Raw genomic sequence first — 12,093 nt, forward strand, 5'->3', positions numbered from 1 at the left:
CAACACAATCTTACGGCCACCACTGTTTTGGCGCTGAAGCATATACGGACTTGTTTTGAAGAGCATCACCTAAAATGTTATCCGTTATTCTTGTTTATAGATAACTGACCAACAAAAGATGCATTAAAATTATGTTAAAATCATACCAAACGAAATTAGTTGCAAAAAAGTATTTTTTCCAAGAAAAATATACACATTATATTTTTGTTTGTGGCCCTCCATTATTCATCTATACAAGTTAATGTGTTTAGCTCTGAGGAAAATAAGGACTTAATGAATGCTTCACTGTGATTGTATCACATTCCTTAGTTATATATTTGCAATTTTTTTTTCATTTTTCTATTTTTTAAAGAGTATGGCTTGAGCATCTGATTTTTTTCTTGCTGCTACTGATGTGCTTTAAGTTTCTCCGTCACACTTGCGTCAATTTGAGGTGAGGAAGTGTTTAATAATGCAAGAAAATATACATTTAGATTTTAAAGAAAATATCCTAATATTAAAAAGGAATCATAACTTTGATCCTATCCATGTCGTAACGAATGCCCTTAAATAATGTAGGTATTAGTTGTCTGCAAGCATCAATGTTTATTGAGATTGAAATAAGATTTAAAAAAAAATGAAAATGAGATAAGAAAAATTGTTACAGTATAGCAACAATTGTGACTGCTTTGGGAAATAACGCTCATCGTAGATGTCATGGGATGACTGATCGTGAAGGAACGTGTAGTCTGGCACATCTTTTTACCCACTACAAGTCAAGATTTTATCAAGAAAAAATCACATGATCTCACATACTGACTTTTGTAATCGACAAAAAGTGTGATCTGACCGGGGCTGTAGGCATTTTTCTTTTAATTAAATATAATAATTAAATAATTATATCACTGTAATAACCTTTTAGGTTTTAGACAAGTCTGCAGTATTTAAAAAAACACTATATATATATATATATATATATATATATATATATATATATATATATATATATATATATATATATATATATATATATATATATATATATATATATTTATATAAACACCAACTACTACTCAAATCTCTCAGTGTTGACCCATCCGCCTGAGGTTTTGCAGATTGGTGGGCCTCGCTGCACCTCTTGAGTCTCTGCCCTGCTCTCTTCTGGCCGTCTCTCCTCAGTCGGGGCAGGGCTCACCCTGACAGCTGACGGGCACACATGAGCAGCCCCGAGAGCTCCCAGGAGCCCGGGGTCCTGCAGCCGGATTGACGGATGTTTCCGGAAGGGTGGGACGGCCTGACAGGCTGTCAGTGGTGCTGAGGAGAGGCGGAGCAGCCGGAGCTGGAGTTGAGTGACCTGATCAGAGAGATCATCTGGCAGCCTGACAAACTCCCTCCTCTTTCCTCCTGCGTCTCTCAGTGAGGAGGCTGTAGCCCAGAGCGGCCCGTCTGACAGCCTGCAAAACACTGCCTCCAAGGGTCATACGCTCCCCCTGTTTACCTTTTCAGAGCTGTCCTGGGCCAATGCTACCACTCCTAGTCCATAAAATACTGAAATCAAAAGATGCATGACACAATAGAAGACTGTGGTGAAAAAATTCTCTTTACTACAGCATTTAGCTGTGTCATATATATGTTACACTATATGCAGTGTTCAAACTATACTGTGACCTTTGGGGAGCCCACTTTTTTTCTAATATTACAAAGTAGACTAAATGAACAAAACATCATAATAGTTTTGGCTTACTTTCTCGCTAAACATCGCTTGTTTTCCAATTTACAACTTTCTTTGACCCTTGAAAATATCTTTTGAGGAATTTATTTTAACATGCACAAACAACCATAGCCTAAACAACAAAACACCTTTGTCTAACTTTACCTGCAGTGCTTCTGTAAGTGAAATACATTCATAAAAAACGAACAAACATCAATATGCTTCACTTAACAACAAAATAAATAACCTCGTCATGTAGCTTATCAATTTCTATTCGCTCTATAAGTCAAAGATGATGGGGAGCCTAGTTCCCCAGTAGTTTGCACCCTGACCATATGTATAGATGCTCTGAAGTAAAATTAAGGTTGATTAAAATATGAATAAAGGTTAAATGCTAATTAAATAAATATTTTAAGCATTGTGTTATTACTGGTATAATTATGTAATTGATGTGTACATCTACATATGTTCCAATGAATTAAAAAAAAAAAAATAATAATATTAGTAATAATAATAATAATAGGCTGCACAGTGATGCAGTGGGCAGCACATTCGCCTTACAGTAAAAAGGTTGCTGGTTCGAGCCTTGGCTGGGTAAGTTTTTGTGTGGAGTTTGCATGTTCTTCCCGTGTTGGTGTGGGATTCCTTCGGGTGCTCCGGTTTGCCCCCACAAATCCAAAAACGTGGTATCGGTGAATTGGGTATGCTAAAATTGTCTGTATGTGTGTGAAAGAGTGTGTATGGATGTTTCCCAGTGATTGGTTGCAGCTGGAAGGGTATCCACTGCATAAAATGTGCTGGATAAGTTGGCGGTTCATTCCGCTGTGGTGACCCCAGATTAATAAAGAGACTAAGCCGAAAAGAAAATGAATGAATAAATGAATGAATAATAATATTGCAAGTTGATAAATTAATTTATTATTAAAATTCAGTTAAAAAAGTTTGATGGTTCTAAACATCTCGATTAAAACAAAGACCAGTACAAGTAAAGAAATAAATAGATCTTAGTAATAATGAGTACACAGTTTACTTCTTTATTTATATATATATAAAAAAAAATTGTTGTTATTCTCTCTCACAGAAGTCTGCCTGAAAGCAGTGAGTGTATCTACTGATTAGTTATAGTGATCTGACCTCCATTTCTAATGGGCAGTCCTTAATAGATGCATTATTCAGAACAGAGGGAGTGACGTTTGGCCTTGCAGGAACCTGCAGGGTCACAATGGATGTAGACTATAGTTGCCCACACGTTTTACCTCAGTCAATTATGCTTTATGTAAAAAAATAAATAAATTATTACTATTATAGTTTTGTTGCAATTAAACTATCATTACCACTTGTTTTGGTACTGTAATTGTAATTTACCTCAGTAAAAATAGTCTTGTTTTAATAAAGCTACAATTTTATGACTGATAGTAGTTGCCTGATAATAGTTTTTCTCATGGCATCCTCCATCAGCAGGTGTAGCTAAAAGTTTGGCTTTGTACATGCATCAAAACTGTGCACAAAATAACGCCCTCTGAACCATTCTAAAAATTCACTTGTCTTCTGTGGTTTTACACTCAGCTGAACTGAGGACTCTATTTTCCACCCCTGTGCATTTTATTTTTAACCACAACCGGTAATCTCTGGTAACACACTGGACCAAATCATCTGCATGTTCAGACAAGCATCATAGTACCTCTGTACCGAAACATCATTTCACACCATGTTCAGGGATTAAATTGTGTGTTTTTTTAGCCTGTAAAACCAGCTGAACAGCAGGTGAATGTGTGTTTTTGTTTGTGCTGCAGGTGGACTTTGCGAACAGGATGGTGGGTGGAGGGGTGACAGGTCTGGGTTTGGTCCAGGAGGAGATTCGCTTCCTCATCAACCCGGAGCTCATCGTATCTCGCCTCTTCACCGAAGTCCTGGACCACAACGAGTGCCTCATCATCACAGGTCAGCGCACACAAACACACACACTCCTCCCTCCCGTCTGTCACACACACACACACACACACACACACACACACACACACACACACACACACACACACACATCTCTGTCTGATTGATGTCAGCCACCATTGAAGTGTCTTGTTCCTCCCTTCTAGCTGTTACAACACCTGTTCTCTAAAAAGTGTGAACACATTTGGGGATTTGGAGAAACCTGTGGCTCTTTATATAATAGGCTGACATGAAAAACATCAGGAATTTAATGATTCTACTTCTGTAATGCAGAGCTTTTTTAAACTTACTAATGCAGAGAAGTCAAGTACCTTAATTTCCGACTTGTTAATGGTATTTTTATAAGAAATATATACACCTGCATTTGCGCTGTACTTGTCACAAATATTGCATATTTAGTATTCAAAATTCAATTATCTTTGTATTATTAAAATATGTTACTGTTCTATAATTTTTTTTCGATTAAAATGTCAATGTAATAGTACTTGTCACAAAAAATATTAATGACATATTTTTAGAATTCGATATTTTAAGAAAGTATTTCAATAATAATACTTTTTTAATAAGTTTATTTTTTGTCTAAACAACACTTTCATTCATTCACTTATATATTTGTTTATTTAAACTTTTTAATTTTTCTAATTAAATTGTCTTTTTTCATTTTTCACTTTTTTCACATTTTTCAATTTTTCACTTTTTCATTTTTACTAATTAAATTGTCATTAGTCCTGATTGATTTTGCATTGTATTTATTTTTATTCCTTTACTTATTTGTTTTATTATTTTTTTATTTCTTTTAATTTTCTTTTTAAAAATTAATTTAATATAATTTAAAATTAATATCTGTCTATTTGTTTGTTTCTGTTATATCGGTCTTCTCTCTTAACCTAGTTTAAAAACCTCTGGCTTTATGATTGATTAACTGGATGGGCTATTTATTTATTTTTTTTTTTACTTGGCTTACTCTTAACTATTTGCCACAAGTCTTTCACAACATAATAAAAAAAAACTAGTCCGTTTTGAGTCAGAGATTATTACAAGTTATTTATTCATCAATTATCACAAGAGGTTTATTCAATAAATAAAATTGAACTTCATTGATTGAAAAGATTCATTCATAGATTCATAATTCATGACACCACTGTCACATTATATTACTTTAAAAGATAGCTATACACATGAAAAGAAATCTATAAAAAATTAAAAATAATTAAATTAAATAAAAAATATTCAGAAATAAATATCAAAAGATTGGGGTCAGTTTTTTTCAAGTTTTTTTTTTTTTTTAAAGAAAATTATTCTGTTCATCAACACTGCATTTATTAGATGTAAATAAGAATTGCTACGTATGTATTAAAAATTTTAATAACTGTTTATATGTAGTTTCAAATGAAAATTTTTGCTCCAGTCGTTATTGCTTTTATTACTATTACCATTAATAATAAAAATAATATTAATAATGATAACAAATAGCAAAAATAATTATTATAATTATAATTTCTGAAGGATCATGTGACTGAAGACTGGAGTAATGAAGCTGAAATTTCATCTTTAAAATCACTGGAAGAAATTATTAAATTAAATGATAAACCACTTTGAACAATTATTTTATAGTGCAATAACATTTCACAATTTTACAATTTGTACTGTAATTTAGATAAAACAAATGCAGCTTTGGTGAGCAGGATCCTACTGACGCCAGTAATACTGACCCAATCATGGACATTAGTATTAGATTTTTAGATTTAATGCAGCCTCTTTCAGTGTGGTTAGGTTTGTTTTCACCCATTAATGAATTTAGTCAGTTCATAATCACATTCCCTAACAATACATTTAGCAAACTGAGCAGCACCTCACATGTTATTTGCCATGGCTATTAAAAGCCTGTGTGTACATTGAGCTCCATTCTTCCCACCCCTTCCCCCCGTCTTCCCTCCTCATCCAATTTGAACGTAAATCCATTACATTGATTCACGCTGGACTCAGGGCAGCCCTGTTATTCCTCATTTCTCTCTTGCTGAATTGCCCTATTTTTCACCCTCCAACTCACTGTGCTTGAGTCAACACGTTAAGTGACAGTCCCCCACTCCTCCATCCCCCCTTTTCTGTGTTTCTGTCCATCTCTCCATCATTTCTCCATTCCTCTGGTCCTCCTTTATAAACTGAGGAGCCCAGGACATGAAGAAATGTCCTGTGTGATGCGTCAAAACAGTTTGCTGCTTCACTTCTTCACTGGTTACTTCTTCACTGGTTGCTTTATCACAAATATTTCTACTACTTCTCCCTCTTTTATTACTGCAAAGACATGCGCAAATTTATTGGGAAGTCAAAAGTAACAGTGCTTCTGTGTTAATTAATATCAAAATACTCAACAGATTGTGTGTTGGTATAGTTTGTCCACTGCCATATTGGAGTAATAGAAACACAAGACTCTTTTTTTAATTTGCTGATGGTAAAATAGGACCCATATCCCAGTGATTTTGAGGCCCACCACATTGTAGGAGTGCGGTTTTCCCTCCCCACCGAATTGATTGACAGGTTCCATCTTTCTATAATAACATGTATAAACATGTCCACGGAATATTTTTTGCAGATAAACTGAGATTAAAATATCTGTTCCAACTCTCTGTGATTTGTATAAGTTTAAAACGTTTTTAAAACAAAGTAATAACGAAAGTATTAATTCGCTAATTCTTAACCGATATAATCACCACTGGCGCATGGTGTCAGTAATCGTGCATATATATGTGTGTGTCCTGCAAACGGCAATTATGTGCGGCTCATCGTTTTAAAAAGGCTTGAATAAACTCCACCACAAATACATCAAATAAACTTACTTGAAATTTTTGACTAATGAGCTGTATTTCAGCTTCACCCGTGTCTGTCTCTATTCCTGACAGCTGTTTATCTGACGTAACGCATGAGAAGCAGACATGTACATGGGAACAGTGGGAGAGAAAACGCAGCTCATTTGGATTTAAAGCCACAGTTCTACAAAAACAGCTACAATGTACTTAGATACCAAAATGGGCATTTTCTGGAGGAAATAATAAATAATCTGATGGGTATTTTGAGCTGAAACTTTACAGACACATTCTGAAGACACCAAAGGCTTCTCTTACATATTGTAAAAGGAATAAAATAAGTGCCCTTTAATATTAGTTAATTCAGTATCAAAATGTCTGAACAGTACTTGTAATCCACAACATGCATTATAATAACAACACGGCTATTATAATGCATGCATTATAATGACAACACGGCTATGATTTTAATGTTGTAAGACAGTGATTTTTTTTAAAACCTCATTTATGGATTAAAGTGCATTTTATGAAGTTGTTTATTTTGTCCTTAACCGTTTGATCTTTATTAAAGAAGATTTTGTTTGTTAGTTTTTAGCTTATTTTAATTCTCATATTTTGTTAGATGTTAAATGTAGATGCCCAATTGATTGATCACATTTTTTTAAGAGTAAATCAATGTTAATGTATTTACTAACATATATAAATATTAACAACACTTCAACAGCATTTATGGATCATAGTTCAATATTTACTAATGCAATATTAATATTTTGAGTTAACAAAAACTAACAATGAAGGACTTTATTTTCATTAAGATTAACAAAGATAAATAATGTTAGAAATGTACTGTTTGTTGTTTGATCATGATAAATGCATTCATTATCATTAACTAACCTTATTGTAAAGTGTGGGTGTCTTGGTACACAAAATTGTCAAATTGGTAAGTAAATCCATTCTGATATTGATTGGGTACATTTAGTACAGCAGTTAATTCATTCATTAATTTTCCTTCGGCTTAGTCCCTTTATTCATCAGGGGTTGCCTCAGTGGGATGAACCACCAACTTATCCAAAGGCATATGTTTTACACAGTGGATGCCCCTTCAGCTGCAACCCAATACTGGGAAACATCCATACACAGTCATTCACATTCCAATCATGCACTAAGGCCAATTTAGTTTATTTATTTCACCTATATTGCATGTCTTTGGACTGTGGATAAAACCAGAGCACCCGGAGGAAACTCATGCGAAGACATGGAGAACATGCAAACTCCACTCAGAAATGGCATCCACCATGTCACCATACAGCAGTTAAAATGTTCTATATTCCAGAGAATTGTTTGTCCACTTGAATGCTCTTTTCGTTTTTGAGTTCTTCTTGCAGTCATGGCCATGTAGAACTGCAGTTTAGTGATTGGCCATTTCCCAGTCTCACACATTTCTCATTCCCCTAAGCCTTCTGACGTCCTCTAAACAAACACAAAAACCATTGGACAACTGTTAATCAATCAAATGCCTGGACAACTATAAATGATTCAATAGTTATGGAGCAAAAGTGGCCACATGCCATTGAGAAGTCATTTTCAAAGCTGTGCAAGTGAGTTATAATTCTGGAAATCAGCCTCAAAGTCACCGTGAACTTGAATGCTTTCAACCTTGTCACAAAAAAAAAAAAAAAAACCCATAGAACCAAGCTCTGATATTATTAGTCATCATCTCTGTCTTTCACCCCTGCTGCCCCTTCCTTCCACTTAACCATATTACCTCTGGCCACAATGAATGACTGCAGGAACGGCCTTCTCTAATGGATCCAGCCATTCCATCACGGTTATTACAACAAACGAAATATTCATTGTCATCCCCGTTTCTATTGCACCGCAACTCGCCTTTGCTGTAAATCACAGGCCTCCAGTAATGCATCGTGACATTGGCTGCTTAATGCACTCTTTCTGCGTCAGTAGAGTTGGCAGGAATGCTGAAGCGTCGGCACAGGGACTGGATTTTAATCTTGTGATTGCTCTTTGTAAGAGCACCACCGAAACTGGTCACAAACGCTAATTAGATCAACGAGAGAGAGGGGGATGCTAGAGCAGCATGGTGAAAGTCGGGAGGTTCACAGGGTCTGGTTTTTGCATGGGGATGTTGTGCTATGATTTAACTGTGCAAAAAGTATTGAATGCAAGTAAAAATAGTATTTAGTGAGATCCATTGTAGCTGCATAGAATGAGATAGTTGTTGGAATAAGATGATTTTATAATAGAATTGTTTTGATGGAACAGAGAAACTATAGTTAAAAGAAAAACCCATATTATTTGAATATCTGTACAGATACTGTATGCATCCATTCATTTTTTTTTCCAGCTTAGTCCCTTTATTAATCTGAGGTCGTCACAGTGGAATGAACCGCCAACTTATCCAGCAAAAATTGTACTCAGTGGTTGAAAAAAATGGATGGGAGAAAAAAAATGATAGGAAAATATGTTTTTGTTTTTGCGTTCCAACACAAAGATGTTTTTGCGTTTCCTCCCAAAACTGTTGTTACACAAACACTTCCTGTTCACTTCACACTGTACATGTCAACCCTTCCATTTTTGCCAGGATTCTGCTGTATTTTACCATTATATCCTGCTATCATCCTATCATTAAGTTATTTCCCATATTTCTCTCATGTTTTTAATCTTGAAAGCAAGTTGGAATTACAACAAAAATGTTTGCATTCACTTTCTTTCCATAAAAACTGTGCGTCGATCATCACCCTTCATATGTAACTTTTAAATCAACGAATGCATGTACAAGCTTTGACTGACGGACACGCTCTGTATGAAAAACAAATCCCAGAGCAGCTTTTACACCATTTCAAGATGAGCTAAAGTGCAGGACACTTTGGGATTCGGTTGTGTGTTTAAACAGACAAATACACTTAATAAAATGTAAACATGTCCGTCCTGCGTGTTTTATTTTCAATGCAAATAATTTTTACTTAAGTGGGCGCAAACAGTTACTAATGTAATGGAATGCTTTCATTGTTCTGTAGATCTGTGCAGTCTTAAAGTGACTCCTCTGTTATCAAACAAAACAAAACGAGAGATTCATTTGCTGCTCTTCACTTGTTTAATAACAGAGGTGTCACTAAAAATGGCTTGTACAGAAGCTGATCTGGGATCAGTTTATCATACGGAGCGTGTCCAGTAGTCAGTAAATTAATTATTTTTAATTTAATAATTAGGGGCCAAGCACTGAAGGTGCATAGGCACCTATTGTATCCGTACAGCTTCTTATTCCTTTTTCCGGCTTCCTCCTCCTCTTCTTCTCTTCCGCTATGGGAGTCTATGGCAGCTCTATGAACCGTTTGTGGCATTTGCGCAAACTTTGGCACACTGATAAAGGACAGTCTGATCTTCAACCACAACAAATTTGGACTCTGTAATTCAAACTCTCTAGCATCATCACAGTTCCAAAGTTTCACTTGTGTTTATCGTTATAACTTTTGAACTAAATGGGCTATAATCAAAATTCCTCTGACTTTTTTCCTCTGATTCCTTGGCTCAAGCCGATTTAAGCGCCCCTATGACGTCATTTTGTTATTTTGATTTTGTTCAACACATTCTGTTTTTAACTGTTCCTAAACAGTTGGTCCAATCTTCATCAAATTCGACTCGTATCATCTTCAGACCATGTAGACCAAAAGTTAGGGCATTCATGTTGATAGAAAAAAACCTTGATGTAATGCTGCCAGATGACATTACAGGCTGAATCACTGCAATGGTTTGAAGTATTGAAACCAAACTTGTGTGATCTAGACCTGACATTGACCAGATTATGTCAGTTTGAGCCACCATTTGGGTAAAATTGACAAACAGTTCAATTCTATTAATAGAAATCATACAAAATTTTTCAAATGGCTTTTCAATAGTTTTGTCTATTGTCATGAGACTGGTCTTGAAGATCCCTTGGATCATACAGAGAACGTTGACATAATTTATTCCCTAGTTGAAACGACTTCCTGTTCATTATCTTGAATTAGTTTGCAACCTGTTGTTTTGAACTCTTTGTAGACCGTTAGCCCGATTTCCACCAAATTTGGCTCAGAACATGCTGCCAAAAAGTTAGAGGATTTTCCAGTTGCTCTGTAGCTTGTTGTCTTGCTTGTTTATGATGTTGCCGTTGGGCTGCTTGACCCCGATAATTGCTGCTTGCAGCTATATTTATTATTGTCGTTATTGTTATAAATTATTTTAGAGAATTTATTATACACAATTTAACTTTACGTTTGCTGTTTTTGTTTTGTTTAGGCACAGAACAATACAGTAAGTACTCTGGCTATGCAGAGAGCTTCAAATGGGAAGACAATCATAAAGATAAGATACCCAGGTAAGAACAATTATGGAAGGGAAAACTGATGATAGTAGCAATATGATATAATATAATATAATATAATATAATATAATATAATATAATATAATATAATATAATATAATATAATATAATATAATGCAAACAAGACTCAAATGGCATTTTGATCCTGGTTGGATTTGGTCATACATATGCAGACAGTTGTTGTTGTTATTATTGCATATTATATAGTTGTATATTATTATTATTATTATTATTATTAATGCAGACAGTTAAATTGTTGCAGTCTGAATTGTTGTTGTTTTTTCTTCTATGCTCAGAGACGGTTGGCAGCGAAGGTGCACGGAGATTGTGGCTATGGATGCACTACACTACAGGAATTTCATGGATCAGTTTCAACCTGAGAAAATGACCCGAGAGCTAAACAAGGTCAGCAGGCTAAACAGGCTTCAAAAAGTCTTCAAGCAAAAATTGTTCATCGTTTCACACTGATGACATAAAAAAGCAGATCCTTGACCTCTGTCAAGCTCTATTGGCCATTAAATCTCTTAACCTTGTCAGTCTGTGTTGTTTAGAAGAGTTAATGAGGCACGGTATGGGTCTTGTGATTAGCTTGTATCTGTTTCACCATCATTTGAGGGTGTTTCTTGTTTTTAGGCATATTGTGGTTTCATGCGGCCTGGTGTGAACCCTCTGAATCTCTCTGCTGTTGCCACTGGGAACTGGGGATGCGGTGCATTTGGAGGAGACACAAGACTCAAAGGTACGTTCAGGTAGCAAAATAAAACTATCATTTGTGCATAAAAAATAAAAAAGACAGATGCTTTCATGATGGACACTTGTTGGAATTTTTAAATTAAAACAGCATGTATCAAATTCTGTAAAAATGTATCAAATACAGTTTTTTTTATAAACAATGCTAAAGGCAAACATAAATGGAGATGAAGACAATATATTAAATGTCTTTACTGAGTAATCAGCCAATTTATAGAAGGATGGTCCAAATAAGACTTAACAAAATGAGATTTGAGTCAAATTATAGCAGTTGGTTCTCGGAAGGAGTTGCAATTTAGGTAAAATGACTTTGAAAAGATGACAGCATCATTCTGTTATTTTTTCCATCCATCCATCCATCCATCTATCTAGCTGTCTATCTATCTAGCTGTCTGTTTGTCTGTCTGTCTATCATTCTATCCATCCATCCATCCATCCATCCATCAATTTATCCTTATATCTGTCTGTCTGTTTGTCTTTATCTATGTCAGTCTGTCTGTCCATCCCTCCCTCTATTTCTC

At 35.1% G+C, this 12,093-nt stretch overlaps 1 protein-coding gene across 3 annotated transcripts in view; it reads left to right on the plus strand.

The window, feature by feature from the left end:
- parga (poly (ADP-ribose) glycohydrolase a) overlaps positions 1-12,093 on the plus strand; it is a 55,949-nt gene that overhangs the window by 38,300 nt on the left and 5,556 nt on the right. For all 3 annotated transcript variants that reach the window (XR_015506007.1, XM_087279475.1, XM_087279474.1), the window contains exons 13-16: positions 3,484-3,631; positions 10,738-10,816; positions 11,119-11,227; positions 11,456-11,561. Coding sequence is in view for 2 of the 3 variants with exons in the window: in XM_087279475.1 (XP_087135601.1) it covers positions 3,484-3,631; positions 10,738-10,816; positions 11,119-11,227; positions 11,456-11,561 (442 nt within the window). In the remaining variant the exon portion in view is untranslated. The remainder of the gene's footprint in view (positions 1-3,483; positions 3,632-10,737; positions 10,817-11,118; positions 11,228-11,455; positions 11,562-12,093) is intronic.

Source organism: Danio rerio, chromosome 13 (genome assembly GCF_052040795.2).
Source record: "Danio rerio strain M-AB ecotype USA chromosome 13, GRCz13ab, whole genome shotgun sequence".
Taxonomy (NCBI): Eukaryota; Metazoa; Chordata; class Actinopteri; order Cypriniformes; family Danionidae; genus Danio; species Danio rerio.